This window comes from Anneissia japonica, unplaced genomic scaffold (genome assembly GCF_011630105.1).
Source record: "Anneissia japonica isolate Jap-2015-1 unplaced genomic scaffold, ASM1163010v1 scaffold287634_len692169_cov176, whole genome shotgun sequence".
NCBI lineage: Eukaryota > Metazoa > Echinodermata > Crinoidea > Comatulida > Comatulidae > Anneissia > Anneissia japonica.
The window spans coordinates 423,777-443,078 of NW_022739883.1; the positions used below are offsets into that span (position 1 = coordinate 423,777).

At 34.8% G+C, this 19,302-nt stretch overlaps 1 protein-coding gene across 1 annotated transcript; it reads left to right on the plus strand.

Annotated features, from left to right (window-relative positions):
• The first annotated feature begins 2,928 nt into the window (after positions 1–2,928).
• Positions 2,929–17,184, plus strand: LOC117118090 (WD repeat-containing protein 13-like). Its single transcript, XM_033262586.1, has 14 exons — positions 2,929–3,084; positions 3,568–3,623; positions 4,433–4,524; positions 5,322–5,367; positions 6,258–6,400; positions 7,664–7,746; positions 8,475–8,615; positions 9,896–10,062; positions 12,527–12,670; positions 14,082–14,140; positions 14,786–14,905; positions 15,316–15,434; positions 16,605–16,753; positions 16,962–17,184. Exons 1-14 carry the CDS (start codon positions 3,006–3,008, stop codon positions 17,001–17,003), a joined length of 1,440 nt encoding a protein of 479 aa, XP_033118477.1. The 5' UTR covers positions 2,929–3,005; the 3' UTR covers positions 17,004–17,184.
• Positions 17,185–19,302: the final 2,118 nt, after the last annotated feature.

Genomic DNA, 19,302 nt, shown 5'->3' on the forward strand with positions numbered 1-19,302 from the left:
ATGTAAAGTATGTCTAGAGAAAGGCACATGACCATAAAGACCTGTATTGTTTGTAGTGTACTGCAGAATAAGCTCAACGTCTAGTTCAAAACCGTTCATATATAGGGTATGTTTCTACTGGTTGAAATGATTTCTAAGAACGATTATTTTTTTTAAAAAACAACTTCCAGTGGCAATAGAAAAGTGCTTGTTAAAAAAAGAAACATACTTTTATCGTGTTGAAGAACCGCCCTTTTTCGCATGTAATAGATTATGTGCATTAAATGCAGGCCAAAACCCATTTCTCTTGTCAGAGTTTTTAGACCTCTATCTTGGTAATTTGATTACAAAAAAAAATTATAAATCATATTTTCAGTATCTAACCATCCTTATGGAACTGTGGACTCTGAACCTAAACAATAAAAGGAAATAGCCATTTACAGTACTAACAGGAACGTATTGTTTATATTGGGCATGAATTAAATATCAGCAAAGTACAGTGTTTATAGAGTGCAGTTACCTGGAATAATAACATGCAAAATAATAATAATATCTGCTCTATATACAGTAATGACATTCCCAAGGCCTCTACTGTATGTGTGCATTACCTCAGCCTTACCTGAAATAATGACATTACCTAAGCTCTCTGGTGAGTATTCAATAATGTTGCACATTACAAGTATTGCAATGGCATTACCTACATTGGCATATTCAAGGGGGGAGTCAAACTGGCCCAGGTTCGCCCACCCCTCCCCCTCCCAGTTTTTAAAATTATTTTTTAAAATGGAAAAAAAAAGGAAAATTACAATCAAGTTAATAGGTTTAGGAGAACCATTTCCAGCCATCTAGAGTTGCCGTAATCATAAATTGTTCTTACCTCAGCCCCAAACATGATGGGGTTGAGGTGGTATAGACTCATCATCTACAAAAGCACCTCCTTGGGCCTCTTCTATTTTAAAGATGTGGATCTGCAACTGCTACGATTACCAAGTATACAGTACTGTAATTGTCAATATTTAACATTTCCAAAAACCAAAAGTAATACACTAAATAACTTTTCCAATAACCAACCCTGCCCTAGATAGAATGACAACTCTTCTCTCTTATACACATCTTTGTCATTCTATTTGATAATCTGAAACTAATCTTACTATGTATAGTATGTCTAGAGAAAGGCACATGACCATAAAGACCTGTATTGTTTGTAATGTACTGCAGAATAAGCTCAACGTATAGTTCAAAACCGTTCATATAAAGGGTATGTTTCTACTGGTTGAAATGATTTCTAAGAACGATTATTTTTTTTTAAGAAATCAAATCATCCCCACTACCAAAATAATTAATATCTATTTTATAGTTTGTAACACCGTACACTGTACACTACAGTATATGTTGTCAAAATAGTTAGTTATTTAATAATTGACAAGTTTTTCTTAGAATTGTATATAAAATTGTTTTTTTTAAACAAGGAAGTTATCTGCAATATTCAATTGTTATCCATCTGTCAATTCAGGGATACATATCTGTACATGATATGACTTCAAACAATAAATTTAAAGAGAAAACAGGAAGTACTCTAGTCTATGATGATGAATCCCAACAATACGAATAAGAATATTTTTTTAATTCCTCTTAAAGTGAATGTTTCAAGGAACAGACCACTAGTACTGTTTGATTATGAATGTTAAAGATGCTGGCGGTACTGTATAACAGTTGAGTTGTAATTATTTACTTCAGTCTATAATACATTGCAATAAGGAAATGAAAGAAACTATGTTAAAATTACATGGATACTGCCTACTATTATTATAGTGACATCATAATTTATTTAAATGACATGGATAATGTATATCATATATTAATAATCACACAGAAACAAATGGTTAGTAAGTAGGAGTACCAGTGCAATATTGGGGATAGGTGTAGTCACTTTGAGTTTCCAGTCACTTCATATCTCTCTTTCTCTACCCAAAACACAGGCTAAGGCTTACTATGATGATGAGATAAAATGATGAATCTGGTCTCAGTGATCCAACCCACTAGAAATATACCATACTGCAGGCCACCTACAACCACCTACAGTACAATCTGTCAGCTTAAAAAGCAGAAGGGGTTGGTTACTGCAAGAATTGTCTACCACCATATGTCTTTGAACAGGTCACTCTATTTATTACTTTTACGGTTATAGAGATGGATGCAGTGCAGTGCCATTACTGGTATGTTAACTGCCTAAATATACTGCATTACCAAAAAAAAGTACAGGACAGCTATCAACACGAACTCCATCGACACATTTCAGTAAAAAACAAGGAAATCATTAGGTAAACACAAAATGTATTTCAGTTTATTAATTTTCAACAAGTAAGTAAATAATAAACCAAATTGAAACGGAAGTGAACAAAGAAAAACATGAAAATAGATTCAATACATAGAGATCACTTCCTGTCTGTATCCACTGAAGGGCATCGCCTATCCTGTTCGCCTAAATCTCTCAACCGTTAAGAACCGTACTTACCAGAAGCGGCATCGTTGCTTCCACCGGTCTGGGTAATCGTTGGATTAACAGTCTTGTATTCTGTAAAATCTTGTGTTTCTTGTTCAGTCATATCGAATAAGTGTGTATCTTTCATGGGAAAAACTCTTATTTTTAACAAAATCTGAACAATTTCAATAAAGATGAATCTTTTTAAAGAAATTCTTTCACAGCCTCCTGCACAAAGCTTAGTTTGTTGTGGGCAGAAGTGACTCACTTGCTGGCTGACCTTATCAATTACCTTATCAATATTTTAATAATATTTATATTTCAACCTATTTTGTATCATAGTTTATTGCAGTAATTACACAAACAAAATTTTAATATCATCTATATTGATATTTTAATAGTTCAGCAATTATAATCCTTTATTTAAAATCAAATATTGTTTTTTCTCAAAATTTAATTTTTCCTAGGTGAAGAGCACACGACGGATGTACGCAAACGTTGAACAACAACAAAAAGCAAAAAGTGGATTTGTGATCTCCGAAAAATGGCTGCTGTTTGGCAGCAGGTTTTAGCAGTTGATGCTAGATATAATGCGTACAGAACTCCAAATAATCCTCAATTCAGTTAGTGTACTTTGTTCATGTTCTCTTACCCAGTTAGTGTACTTTGTTCATGTTCTCTTACCCACTGTAAAGTTAATTAGCCTATCATTTCATACCTAGCCTTCCGCTTCCCTTACTTAGGCCTAGGGCTTAGCCTTGCTTTCTTCTACCTAGCAGCCTAGGCTAGCCCTAATATAGTGTAGTACTAGTAGTAGTAGTAGTAGTAGTAGGCAGGGGCCTAGCCCTAGAGCTATCCACCCACCACAAGTACCCACCGGCGGCATGGCCCAGCCAGGCAGGGTTGTGATAACCCTGATTGGCTTAGATAGGCCTCCCTACTAGGTCCTATTTTATTATATTTAATAGGCAATGGCTATTGTTACACTAGTTTAAAAAAAATTATTATTGTGATTGTCTTAATCTAATCCATCATCCAATCAGAAATTAGGATTTCCTTTTTACCATACAATATGTATCACAATTCGTCTTGATTTGTTTTTTTAGGAACCCTGTACATTCGTAGACGGAGTCAACTTTTAAGAGAACATGCAAAAAAAGAGGTAAATGAATTATAACAAAACAATTCATTCAATCAGCAGGATAACGGGACTCAAACGAATTAAAATATCCATTGAACTGAATTTATGAATATTTATGAGTGAGAGTAAATAATAAATAAAAAGCTTTGCAGATGCTGTGGTTATTGACCTAATGTTCATAACTGCTATCAAAAGAAAACATTGAATTCTTATACTTTATAGATAATTTGGTCCCTGGATCAGTCCATAGATTCTTAAAATAAATGTAACATCAAACATTGAATCCATTGTGATTACTAAGAAGAGGACGATGGTGGGAAGTGGCACAAGTTTAATAATCACAGATGCAAGCATTCTGAAAAGAATGCAAATACACTTATTACAAGCTATTTAACAAATTCAAATGTACGTTTATTTTTAAGATTTTGTTTATCATCAACTTAATAAGTATTGCGGCCATAATGTAGTAGATTGCTTGATGGTTAAGGTACTTGCCTTTTAATACCAGAGTGCTGGGTTTAAATCTAGTTAAAATTTTTCTTTTTTTCATGTTTAAAATGGGCTCTTCTTACCTTATTATAAACTTAGATTTCAAAGGTAAACTATTGTAAGGCCTATGTGGAGAACAGTAATGTATATCATAATGATTTTCGAGCATATCAAAAAATTTAATTTTTGACACACATTCACAATAAAAAAATCATGTTTTCTGATAAAAACTGGCTATTGATATCTATTTGAAAGTTGACTCACTTTAAAACTGCAAACATGTGTACTACTCTATTCTTATCCAGTAAGTATTTTTATGCATCCAATTCTTTTTTTCTCAGCATGATCCACAAGTCCGCAAGCAATACCTCAAAAACAGGACACAACTATTGGCAGACCGCTATGGCGCTACCATATCCTTGTCTGACCACAGGTAGCATAGTTATCTTTCATTTTAATATATATTTAGACACTTTTTTGGAAACTGATGTCTTCGTGATTGATAGCTTTCTGTTTCCATTTAAAATTCTTTCACAATGATGATATGTATGAGATGGTTCCAGGATCTGAGACAAGTAGGATAGAGACGTGTGGAGGAACTAGAGGGGCCGATAGGCATGTTGTTGATTTGGCTGATTTAATGATTGGTCGATGGATTGATTAAATGTTGGTTGGTGTGTTGATTGATTGATTGATTGATTGATTTATCTAGTGTATAAATCTTAAAATATTCAGAGCAAAAATCACAAGAATTTTACGTTTGTCCTAAAAAATCATAATTCACAATTTAAAAGTCATAAAAATACAGAAACCTTAAACCAGTAATAGCAAAACATAAATATCTAACAGGAAGGAAAACTGATGGCAATGGGAAAAAACATGGATTTTGTTAGTCAAAATTGGGAACCCTAACCCTGTCTCCCCCTCCCCTTCCCCCCCCCATCCTCTCTGTAACCATGAAAATGTGAGAATACATAGTAGAGATTGAAAGTCCTTATACTGCGAAATGCTTTAGATGCTATAGATAAAATTGATATTAACTAATATAAGATGTAGGCTGACAATACACTACAAGTACTGTAAGTCTGAGTTAGAACCTTAACTTCCACAAGGTTGTAAATGAGGCAAAATTTTTATTTATAGGACAGGACTGCTCATTGATATCTGTAAACAAAATGTTAAAACCCTTTTATTTATGTATATATAATATTTATCAATGATATATTTCAGTGGCAGCTTGTGGAGTAGAAGTGCTAGTGTCCTCGGCAGTAGAGGGGTAAGTTAAATTAATCCATCAAATGAATAACAAATTTGGAAAAGTAAGAAATAAACCAAAATGACAAAAAAAACAAGCACAACTCCTAATAAACTGTAATTTTAAAACTTTAAATAGTTAATAACCCCCTTAACTAGGAGTGATGATTTGGCCCACCTGATGTGTTATCATACTCAGTATGTTCCCAAATACTTGCGAAGGGAAAAGTAAGTGAATCTAACCAATATGAAATCCTAATTGAACTTGCTAGTGGCGGATTCAATCGGAGAGCCAGCGGGCAGACCCCTTTCCCCCCACCCCCCTCCCTCTTTCCTAAATTTTTTGAATATTAGTTCTAAAAATGGGGGGGAAAAAATTACATTCATATTTAAGTCTGAGAGTGCCATTATCGGACATCTAGTGGTGCCACTGCAATATCATCAAAATTCTTTCCTCAGCCCCAAACCATGGTGGCATTGGATTGGATTGGATTTATTTGGTGTAAACACCAAGGATAGCCCACGAAAGTCTAGAAGAAGACTTATTTCCAGTGGGGTCCTTCTGGTGGTGATTGGACAGTACACCGGGAGACAATCCCCTACTCTTTTCCGAAGAGTGTACTGTGTTCTTTAACGTGCACATGGGCCATAAATGCACACGGGACCAACGGCTTCAACATCTCATCCGAAAGATGGTGTGCTATTGTAACTTGTATTTCAGCCCTCCAGCTGAAACACAAGGAGAGGCAGCGATGGGAATTGAACCGGGGATCTAGAGATCTCCACGGTTCAGCGCACACACAATGGCTACCACCAGATTAGCCAACTGAGCTAAGCTGCTCCTGTCTCTTATACACATCTAGATGTGTATAAGAGACAGACCACAGGTAGCATTGATATGTATTTTTACAGAGCTTAGATGACCTAGGAGGGGATGGGGTGTACCGCACCCACAAGCGACAGGCTAGTAGGGGCTCATACAAAGCAGAAAACATCAACCCAGGAGCTGTAGAGAGTGTTGGACTGATCCCTACAAGGAATGCAGAAGCAAGCAGGTTAGTTCATAAGGATGATGATTATGATAGTGATTATATGGTGAGGATAATGATGATGATGATGATGCAGGCACTAGTGGCAACAACATCGATGATGATGACAAATATTCTAAAGCCCTGGTCCAAACTATCAAATTTTATTTGACAAAAATATGTGACATGCCTAAATATGGTCATGATGACATCACATCATGACCATATATAGGCACATCGTGACTATATATGGGCACATCATGACTATATATGGGCACACAACCTTTTTATGTCAAAGAAAATTTGATAATCTTGACAAAACTTTAAACCCTGCCCAGACTATCAAATTTCATTTGACATAAGCATATGACATTGCCTATTAAATATGGTCATGATGACATCACATCATGACCATATATAGGCACATCATGACTAAATATAGGCATACAACATTTTTTTTTTTGTCAGAAAATCTGACAGTGTGGACAAATCTACTGAACTGTGACAAGAATAATTCATTAATAATACAATATTCATTTTCATAAACTAATTATTAAGGGTATTAAAAACCTTTCCCTTGTTCTTTCATTATTCAAATTAAACTGAGAAGGCCGCAGGCAATACAATATGAATGAGTATCCAATGCGCCTTGGATTTATTGTTTACAGATTTTAGATGACCTAAAAAAAAGAAGGTCACAAAAGAATCAAAATATCACTGGTTTGAATAATATTTGTCCATGCCCGAGATAAGTCATGGCTCAAAAAAAAATATCCTATGTAAACATGTGAAACTTTTGAACAAAGCTCTGTTGACTCTACAAAATATTAAGTGACGATACTTTTTTTTCCCATATATGGACATAAAGATGTCATATAACCATATATGGGCAAATGTGTCAAATAAAACATGATAGTATGGAAAAAGTTTGGGAGTACTGTGTTAGTATGGAAAAAGTTTGGGAGTACTGTGTACAGGATCAATGAATAGGAAGAAACAAACTCATTACAATAATTGTTTAGAATGTGTTCTGTTATATTCTGCGCTATAGGTTCACTTACTTTAAAATCTTTCAAAGATCTACCATAATTTAAATTTGCTTCTTGTAATTATTCTTCATTGTAATTTTTATTTTCATTTAATTTTGTTTTGTATGAAATGTAAGTTTTTGTTATTTGGATCCCAAGGAAGAACACTGTCCCCACATTTGTTGGCTATCCTGGAAAAATAAAGGTTTCTAATCTAATCTAATTCATTCTATATCCTCCACTTCTCCTACCCTCATTTCAGAGCTATGGCAGGGGACACATCAACAGCTGAGAACTATGCATTTGCTGGCATGCATCACATCTTTGATCAACACAAAGGTGCAGGTAGGTATCATGTAATATCTTTCTTCATTAAGTATTCATTAATATGGTAATTAAGGTACATTTTGTTGCTGAATAAGGGTTAAAGTTTATCGTGGTAATAAGTCTTTAGAATTTATTGCAATTTTCCACATTATTTTATTTTATTATCACAACATAAAGCAGTCATTTAAAAGTAGTGCTTAACACTGTGAGTGCATTGAACCGTGAAGGTCTATATATCGCTTCAACCATATTTTATCAAGCTCACCCCATGAAATATATAAATTAAAATGCACCATTTTTGGAGAGAAGCTAACCCATTGGTCCTGTGTATAAACTGGCCTATGTCCTTGTTACAGAACACATACGCTACTCTATTTATAAAACAGGGAAATATTGTCTCTAGGTGTACTGCCTATTATCGTGCAAATATAATACCAACCATTTTTAAAAAAAGACTTAGCCCTGTCGAGACTATCAAATTATGTTTGACAAAAACATTAAATGCCTAAATATGGTCATGATGACATCACATCATGACAATATATAGGCACATCATGACTATATATGGTCATGATGACATCACATCATGACCATATATAGGCACATCATGTCTATATATGGGCATACAACAGTTTTTTGTCAAAGAAAGTTTGATAGTCTGGACAGAGCTTTAGAAGAGAAGATGCGTTATACAATATTTTACACTGATCAGCCGCTAACACAAACTAAATATTTCTTTATTTTAGTAACATGTGTTAGATTCGCAAATGATGACAAGTCTCGAATCGCCTGCTGCTCATTGGATGGTAACATTTCTGTTTGTCAAGTTCTTCCCGAACCCGCAACTGTTGTCTGTGTTTTTAAAGGTCATACGCAAGGGGTGAAAGGTATTGCTTATAAATTTTCTTCTATGTCTACTAGATAAAATGAGCGGGACATGGGTATGATGCAGATATTTCATCATTCACATCACAAACTAACACAATCAAAGCAGATTGTGTTATTTCTTGAAAATAAAAAAGCGCATCAAAATAAGCGCGCATTGGTTGTCAAGCAATTATATGTGTTAGTTTGTTTTCACAAACTAACACAATCAAAGTAGATTGTGTTCATTTGTGATGTGAGTGACAATTTGTTAGTATATCATACCTAATAATAAAAGCTAAATGAAAAGTACTCTTAATAATTTTGTTACTGAAAATCACTGGTATTATTTTTGAAACCAAATTATTTGCTCCATTCATTTGCTTCACTCCTGACCTCTTCAAGCCTCTTATGTTTTTTTCGAAGAAATCTAATCACGCACAAAACTGGATTACATGCACGACTGATAAAAGTAAATATTGGTAATAAGTATCTAAAGAAGTAATGATAAGGGCCATCCATTTCTTTCAATATTTTCATGAGATTTCAAAAAAACATATACTGGGTGGTAGTAGGGGTTAACAGCCTCTGCATATGTTATCTGATAGGGAAGGGAGGTGTTACAAAAACAGGCATGTTTTGTAATGATGGTCCCCTATTTTTACATGTACTTGTTCATGGCCACTCTATTGTTTATGAAATGGATATGCTACGTATCTATAACATGTTATTGTTCTGAAAGAATAGCAAGAAGTACAAGGTGATAGTACTTAAAGACAATCTAATATTATGAGCTTAGCATTATTGCAATGGCACAGTAGTAAAAAATAGTACTCTTACCTTCTGACATTTGATTCTATTGGTGTTATTATATTGCATACACTAATATAATATTTATTACTGGCGGGAACATGGACATAATTATCTAAACAAAAATATAAACCAGCATACTTTTATTCTACGAATGTGGGTTTTTTTTTGTTTTTCCCTTTATTTGTTATTTCCTCGTCCACAAAAATGTTTTTTTTGTATTTCCTGATTTTTAAGTCGAATAGCACTGTTTAAACTGCCTGTTATTATCTATGAAACATTTCCATAGGTATTACATACTATAATTTTGACACTCCCTTTTGTCCTACATTGTGTATCACTTATAACCTATTACCGGTTTTAGAGTAGGACTGATTATATCTTTCTGTTTTGCATTATCCTTGTTTCCTGTTACTAAGTTGGTCCTTTATTAGTATTTTATGGTCGTTATATATTTATACAGTTCTTATATCTATTCACTATCTTTTGTCAGATTTCCGTTGGTCGCTATCCAATGACATGTTGCTCTCAGCGTCGTTGGACACGACTGCTAAGCTATGGTCCGTTAGCTCAGGAGCCTGCATACGTACTGTACAAGACCAGGCCAAAGGTCAACTTCTAGCTTGCACTTTTCAACCTGTTAACAACAACATGATCGTTGTATCCTTTTCTACTTTTGAGTTTCAGTTCAAGGGTCAATCCTAAATTTGAATACAATAAAATCTTGCTCGGCGTTGGTAGATCGCGCATTGTCTAAGGACGATTAGCTGTACAGATGATGATGATGATTTTTTTTTTAAAGAATTAAAAATAATATTTTTGCTCATTACATAAGTGAAATATACAATAAAAGATATAAACATTTAATTTTAAAGTTGTTTAGCTGTATTTTGACATGAATAGGGCTACTATTTATTATATGGTACAGGTAATTTATTGGTTAGGTGTAATTTTGCCCTACCTGACGTGGTATTGTACTGAATACTTAGTACATTTGAAAACAATTGCAAAAAAAAAATCGCAAGTTCTTGGCTGGGACTCAACCCACGATCTCCAGATCACTAGCCTGGCATCATACCTCTAGACCAACGAGCTTGCGCCTGATGGCTAGGGTTGAATTCGAGTCCAAGTTAGCAGCGGGTACTGTAGTGTTGATAGGAATTGTTATTGTCATGATGGAATAGACAATAACTGGATTTGCGTCAGGAGAATCATGTATAGGTGTCATTTTGCCCTACCTGATGTGGAAATGTACTGAATACTGAGTAAGTTTGAAAACAATTGCGAAAAATTAGGGTGGGACTCGAACCCACGTTTTCCAGATCACTAGCCTGGCATCATACCTCTAGACCACCGAGCATGCGTCTGATGGCCAGGATTGAATTTGAGTCTAAATAAGCAGTGGGTACTGTAGTGTTGATAGTAATTGTTATTGTCGTGATGGAATAGACAATAACTGGATTTGCATCAGTAGAATCAAGGTGGAAGTTTATTCTTCTTCATGTGGGACCATACATACTATTCCATATTATTGTACTTTGTTTTCTCATTTCACAGTTTTCAAAACAGTCCTTCAGTACCGGGTAAGTCAACACCTACACTGCTAATATGTACTTTAAAGACAATAAACTACTAGTAGTCTTATAAGTACTTCACGTCTAGTGTTTTATTTACTATGATATCAGACTGGTTTTGGCTCATCACTGCTAATAATCAACTCCTACACACAAGGAAACAATACACCCAGAGACGAACAATTGATGTTTATTGCTTACATGCTGTGAAATTCAACAACTTAATATTGTTATTGATCAATAATGTCTGGAGAGGAAAATAAGAACACTACACTTGGCGGAAGTTGTGTTATGTTGCTAGTTACTAGCGACCCCTATTCCTTGACATCCGCAAAATTCAGGAAGCAGAATGTTATCTATATAATCTCTCTGTTATACGACTTTAAAGACAGGATCTGAAGGAAACAATTTCTTGATATGTTGTACAACTGATTTTTCTAAGACACAAAATGCATATTTAACAGAAAACTTAAAATCAGTTAACGAAATACAGATTTTTTAATATTTGAAAACTGGGGAAAAGGGGGCGTAACCACCCTTTTTTCACCTTTTTCCACCATTTTTTAAATATTAAAAAAAATCTGTATCTCATCGTTAAATATGCTTTTTGTGTTGTAAAAAAATAAGTTGTACAATATATTAAAAAAATTTTTTCTTCCGGAGCCCGGTTTTAAAAAGTTACCCGCACACAAAATGTGAATTGGTCACCTTGGTCGTGTATCTGAAGAATAGGGTTTATGGATGAAGTTTCAGTTTCAGTTTATTTTCCAAAAACATTAAAGGTGTCAGTAGGCACATATGAAGCTACACATTACATCACAGCCAATCACAGAAAAGAGAGCTCAGGATGTTGACATTCTCATCATCCATTGTCGGATAAAATACAAACTTTATCATGATGTCAACTCGTAAAAAAAATCCTTCTCTAATAACCTTGGCAATGACTTGTTTATCCTTTGCAAGGCATCCAGCCGTATATGAAGGAGATTATCGTTAGAGAGTTTCACAGACCTTGTAGGACATTCACACTCATTAACTTATATATAATATTCCATAGATAGTCCCTTGGGGTTCGCTCGGCGCTATGATTCCCAAGGCAGAAGGAAGGAAAATCCAAGTATATTGACTTAACATCTTCCTGTCATCAAGTTTTGCATTATCTCATTTTAGTAACTTGACTATTTGAATATTTGGTTAGCTTTATTTTGATAAGGGATTACGTTTTTATTTTCAGCTTTCCTTTTTGCAGAAGTGGTTTTGGGTTAAGTACCATTCTTGATGCATTTTTGTCACTTGCATGTGACTGCTTACAAGTGTATCAGTTTTACACCTGTCACTATATAAGCTAGTTTTTTTGTATAGTATTTCCTGAGTACATTTATAAAACGTTTTACTTATGGATCATAATCATTATCCTTACCACAACTACCTGATCACTCAACCATATCATCTCATTATTAGCACCATCATTTCAACAACACCAATGGAACAACAACCAACAAGGAAAATGAAAACAAAAATGTGTTGACACTTTCTTAATTCGTAACCAGACTGGCAGTAACAAGGGTCATGTACAGGTCTTCAACATCTCCACTGGAAAGCCATTCAAAGGAGGCCTAGGCAAGACAATAGGCAGAGTGCTTTCACTAGAATTTGATGAAGAAGGCCAGCGACTGTGGGCTGGAGACGACAAGGTATGATGTACCGTATAACCATTCATTATTTCTGGATGCATAAGTAGCATCAACATAAAAATATTTCTTTACTCATTTTATTTTCATGTCAGCAACATTCTGAATGAATCAAATATGAATTTTGCATGTGTATATTTTTAAGGTGCTAAATGTGTCATCTCAATGTTTTTACAACTTGTGATGTATGGATGACAATGAAATCAATCGGAATAAACATTAGCTGTTAGCATCCAATAAATCTCACAGTCTGAACATATAGTGAAATTATGTTTGACGTATTGCAGTAGATGTGTCATTGACCTTTCATTGACCCTGATCTATGACGCATTTGCTTGCGCTTCAACGATGCTGTAGTGGGAAAGATAATAAGTTTAATATGAATGCATAGGGGAAAGACATGAGCAAAAAACAAGATAATTCAAAAAATACTTTAAAAAAAAATCGTCATATAGTCCTCAAAGGGTTTTATAGCAAATTTAAATGTTTTAGTAGCCAATTGAAAGGGGGAATAGCTTTAACCATCATTTAAAAGGGATGACCAAATATCTGTAGATACATTAAGAACAACAGGCAAGATCTTGAAAGAGCAGTTACACATCCAATGGAGTTGTATGAGAGGTACACAAGAGAGAGTAGAATTGATCAGTGGGGGATCCAGAGGGGGTTCAAGGGGTTCGGACGAACCCCCCTCCATGTGAAGAAACGTAACAAAATACGGCTGGGTCCTGGCTTACAAAAGGCATGCTAACCTATGTTGGAAGATCAGACAAACTAGGTTTAGCCCAACTAGTTTTCAATTAAATGGTAAATTATACACACTGATTTTGGTTCACCGTCGTAATAATTTATGTACGAAAGTGCGTACTTCGGGCCTGTCGGTTCATCGATCCATGGAAGAAAGATTATATATCTAACTACTCAATGTTGTTGGAATATAATAATATATTGGCTGTCTTTGATTTTTTTCCCTCTATGATAGTCCTAAAGAACTAGATAAAATTACCTGACCTTTTTTCAAAAGGGGTTAAACCATGAATTTTGAAGAACTTAAAGTCATTAAAAGACTCATCAGAAGTCGGGAAAGCTCATTTCCGGCCGTCTAGGAATCAAAATTTTCCCCCTTTCATTTTGGGGCTTTTTAGAAACATTTTGAACCCCCCTCTTTTAAATCTTGCATCCGCCCCTGCTGATCCTCATGAAGACCTAAAAACTATAGATACAGCCTCAACTTGCGCACTCAAATGTGCGTTAAAGAACAAACAGCTAGATCGTGACAGAGCATTGACATATCCGTGGGTGAAATGTTTCAAACCAGAATTTATTTTCTCAGGACTAACATGAGACGTAGTTTCCTGTAATTGACATTGTTTATTTTTCCAGTTAAAAATCATTTCTGTTTCTAATCATTTAGGGTATGATCACGTCATTTCTTTATGAAACTGCTTCGGGGAAACTGACAAAAAGTAAACGGCAAGTATTAATTCCAAAGCCTTCCTTGTAATAGACACTAATAGTAGGAAATTATCCTCCTAGACCAGGAAATGAAACATACATGCAAGTCTCTGTAGAATAATGCTTTTCTTATGTTGCAACATTCATCTGTTAAGGTTTAAGTTTGATTTTTATATTGTCACATACAGTGCCATGATTATGGCATTGTTTTCCAAGGCTAAAAAAATAGCACATAATATGAAGATAAAAGTAAAGGTAAGAGAATAACCCACAACGTGCATCGTCATTGTGCTGAATTGCTTATGGGCGTGTTTCTTGACTACCTGGCAGCCTTAAAGAGGCGCTTCATTGTAGGTACATGTTCACATCATTCCACAACGACAGGGGCAGAAATGAACCATAACATCAGGGTGACTCCCTACTCTTCCGAAAAATGCAATGGGTTTTTTAAAGTTAGCTGGAACCACCGCTAATGTTATGGCTGTAGTTAGAAGCGCCCTTGCCTTTCCGCTCAGCCACTCGACTTGCCCAGAACTGACCGTACACTAAATACAGAGTTAAATATCACAACAATGCTATAGATATTCTATTATAGTATTATTTGCTATAACAGTATTGTCTAAGAAATGTCATGTATTTGTTACAATTTTATTCTCATCCCAGTGTTAACATATGTGAAGGCAGCCCTGTGACTAGCATCTCATTCCGTTCATGGGTTAGCCGAGAAGCAAGGGACCCATCCCTATTGGTCAACGTAGCAGTCAATCAAGTCTGTCTGTACAAGTAAGACTAAAGAGCTGTCACCTAGTTAATACTAGGCTTACAATAATGTTTCTATGCTTGTTGAAATAAAACATCCAGTACAAATATTCTGTGATTCACTGTGATAAAGTCAAAGAATGTAGACTTGCATATATATATATATATATATATATATATATATATAGAACTGGAGGTCGCTGGACCTGAATGGTTAAAAAATGTATCGATGGCTGGGTCAGTTACCATCTGATTCTGTCAAGTTATAAATGTAATAGCAAAGCTGATGAAGGTACCACGATAGTACTAAAAGCTATTTAAAGGAAATTGACTCTGAGAGGCAACTTTAATTAATATTATATTAGGGAGCTATCCCTTTCAGTTGTTCAAAATGCTATTATGATGTTGGTTTCACTTTCATTTTTTCATCAAAGGGTCATGGGTAAAGACGGTAACCTTCAACTGAAGAAGACATTTGCCATTAAGCACAAACGAGAAGCGGTTCGCAGCAGCTTCTGCCCCTTGATGTCATTCAGGGAAGGGGCATGTGTAGGTGAGATCAACATTACAAATACCTTTAATGTATAGAGTACTTGTGGTACATATACTGTGTTATTTTTGGCAGATAGCAGTACAGTATATGTACAAAAAATATCAATGTGAATACAACAAGTCCTGTATCCCTAAAGGAACTATAAATCAAGGGGTAGGGACGTTACTCCACTAAGGTCCTAGTGACTTGTATACCCTATCAAATTTATGCATCAAGTTGTAGGGACATTACTCCACTAAGGTTCAAGTTACCTGCACACCCCTTCTCAATTGAACTATGCTGGTTAAACTAAATTTGTGCTATGTAAATATCAAAAAAATGTGTGTGTATCAAGATTTGATCCCAACATTCAATTCAATGGTTCTTCCTGCCAAGTTCCACTCCTTTGATAATATGCTAAGCTAAGGTACCACCAAACAACAGTGCAACCATATGAAAACCCTGGTACAATATTTTGTACATTAAAAATATATTTCATGTCATTGAGGAATTAAAATCACAAAACATTTCTTAAATACAGAATAAAAACAAACAACAGCTAAATAATAAAGAACAACAGATAAGACGTTAATTCGTAGGGTAACCCAAGAAAGTTTTAAAATGTAAAAAACTTATAACAATAATCTTTAACCTTTGTATATTTGTGGGACATGCACCTATTTTTAGATATTAAATAACACATCCTGATTGGTCAGTTTGATTGACACTCCATAGAGGTCCATTATAAGCCCTTCAGTTGCTGTAGGACTGCTTAACTATGAGGTCATCGGTTGTTTTCTGAAGGAACTACTCTCATAATAGATTGGTTTCAAGATATGTATACAATTCTAACCATTGGCTTACTTTCTTTCCTTAATAATTACTTCCTTGTTTTAAAATCTTGTGGTTTATTTAATCCTACTAGAATTACTACAAAGTGAAATAATAAGCTAAAAACAATTGTTGTAATTGTCTGGTGAGGCTATTCTTTTACTGCGCAGCAGCGTAAAAAGGAGCATTTCTAGTTGTCTCTTCCTTCAAATATGTGGCCTACCTTTTCCACACCCTATTGTTTGATCTTAATAAATATTCAAATTCAGTTCATGAATATTCTTCATTACATGCCTTTTTGATTTTTAGACAATAAATCATGAATAACTAATTTTTAGTCATATCTTTTTAACCAATCAGTTACTGGTAGTGAAGATATGTGCGTGTATTTCTTTGATATTGAGCGGTCAACCAAGCCGTGTGTTAATAAGTTGCAGGGTCACTCAGGTCCTGTGCTTAGTGTCTCATTTAACTACGACGAAAGTCTGCTAGCATCTTCAGACTGCAATGTAAGAGTTTCTTATTATTTTCAATGTGTGCTGTTATATCAGTAGTTATGCTAGTTTTGTATGTGGGAAGAGGAGGGGGCTTTATAAAGATATGCAAGTGTTTTCATGTTTTTTTTTTTGTGCAAGTTCCCTTAGCTATATTTCCACGCAATTTCCTTTTAAAAAATTAATGTTGCTTATATAATTTTTTTTTTCTTTTTTTTTGCAGGGGCTGGTGATCATTTGGAAAAGGGAGCAGAAATCAAGCTAGCGTCAAATATTGAAATGAAGACATCACCATCGTCGCCTCTATCCTAATCTATATACACATGAACATTCCTCCCATAGAAAGAGGTGATTCAATGTGTAATGTACCATGGAGTCAACAAGTATTTTTTGAAAATATTTGTTTACCTCTCAGTGCATAGCAGTGCTATAAAATCGTATATAATAAAGAGGTGATTCAATGTGTAATGTACCATGGAGTCAACAAGTATTTTTTGAAAATATTTGCTCACCTCTCAGTGCATAGCAGTGCTATAAAATCGTATATAACTTTATATAAAATTACTATTTGTGAAGTTGAAGCTAAGGTGCAATTTATTATGATGATGAGAACTACATGAAGGAACATTGGGTCTAACATGACAAGAGTTTTAGCCACACATACAGATACTGAACGGTCCACTGATTAATCTCAGATAAGAAAGTATAATACTTATCGAAATGCATGCCATCGTGTAATTATGTCACCATTAGGAATCATACTGATATTGTAGGCTCATCTATTATTAAAGTCAGGCTCCGGAGGAAAACAATTTTTTGATATGTTGTAGAACTGATTTTTCTAAGACAGTAAAAAGTTGTTTGACGAAAAACTGGGGAATGGTGAATGAGATACAGATTTTTGAATATTTAAAAACTGGGGGAATAAGGTGTAAAAATGGCTGGTTACGCCCCCTTTTTCCCCCAGTTTTTAAATATTAAAAAATCTGTATCTCATTCATCGTTCCCCAGCTTTTCGTCAAACAACTTTTTTCTGTCTTAGAAAAATCATTTCTACAACATATCAAACAATTTTTTTCCTCAGGAGCCTGACTTTAAGGGGTTGTCTTCTGGTACAGTATAGAAAAAACATGACCCCTACAATACGCCAAGAGAGGTTGTCTTTGGCCTACTGCAAAGGGAGAATTTGAAGGCCCTGTCCAGACTATCAAATTTTATTTTACATGCCTAAATATGGTCATGATGACATCACATCATGACCATATATGGCCATACAATTTGATACGGTTAATGCAGAGCTTTACAAGATGGTTTCTTTAGTGTTAACTAATTTTATATTCGTCAGTGAAAAGAATGTTCCACTAAACAAAGAAATGATATCATAGTAGGCCTACAAAAACAAACATCTTTAGATACTGAATTAGTGAAATACTAGCTGAAGGTTGAAGAATTAAGAATTAAGGCAACATGAAGCGATAGAAGTAAATAAATTATAGAAAAATATGAAAATGGAAAAAACTATCCCCCACCGGACACCCTCCTGGTATTTATGAGTCTCGGTTTTGGGGTGATAGAGAACAAGGCTACATGAAATTAAGTTGCTTAATGTACTGACACTGTGATATAAAGAATAACTTATATAGAAGAAAAATATGAAAATGATAAAACTAACTATCTCCCTGTAATGTTTGTGAATTGTTGTAAGTTGTAAATAATAATGTAAGAAATTTTAGTATGTGGTATGTCAATTTTTAGATCAAGAATATGGAACAACTATTATTCATGACCTCTGGATTATACACACTGCTATATGTCAATTTGATTTATAAAAGGACTGATAATCGGTTTACCTCACATCATATATGACCTAGTTATGTCTGACACAGGTGAACTCTCCCCCACTACTACATTATTCAATCAAGTTGCAGTTGTCTTACAGTGCTGGAAAGTTGTCAGTGAATGTTAAGAATAAATCAAATCTGTGAATGTGATCAATTGTAAGTCTATTCTGGTTTTATTTTTATACATCACTTCTTTTCACCCAGTTTATGTAATTCCCATTAAAGGCACAGTATGGGGCATTATATAAATGACATTATTATTGGAGCATGTAGTATTTAATACTGTAGTTGGGTGTGATAACCATATGACTGGAAACGATCATACAAGGAAAGGAATGGGGAAAGCGATGTGGTTACTTGTTAACAAGTAAACAAGCAACCACACTGTTATAGTGCTTGCAAAACGTCTACTGATCCAAAACCATGTGCAGGCAGCAATTTTCACATGATCCACTAGAAGGGTCTCATTAGCATAAGATAATGATTTCACAACAAATTTAATTACCCATAATTCAGCCTGTAATTAAAGCTTTGGCTGCATAAATTTCATAGTAAAACTTCAGTGTTGAACCATCAGCATTCAGCTTTGGTTTGCATTCTAGTCAAGAAATATGGGACATTTTCAAGACACCGCCTATACCTATACATAAACAAAGCAAATCAGCTGGAGGCACTCCGCACATTTGCCGCTGAGAGCCATGTTCTGGGATGATTACATGCAGC

Coding starts and splice junctions, on each gene's coding strand:
- LOC117118090 (XM_033262586.1), top strand. CDS start 3,006: ATGGCTGCTGTTTGGCAGCAGGTTTTAGCAGTTGATGCTAGATATAAT. Junction 5,368..6,257: donor GTGTCCTCGGCAGTAGAGGG/GTAAGTTAAATT, acceptor GTATTTTTACAG/AGCTTAGATGACCTAGGAGG. Junction 10,063..12,526: donor TTAACAACAACATGATCGTT/GTATCCTTTTCT, acceptor ATTCGTAACCAG/ACTGGCAGTAACAAGGGTCA.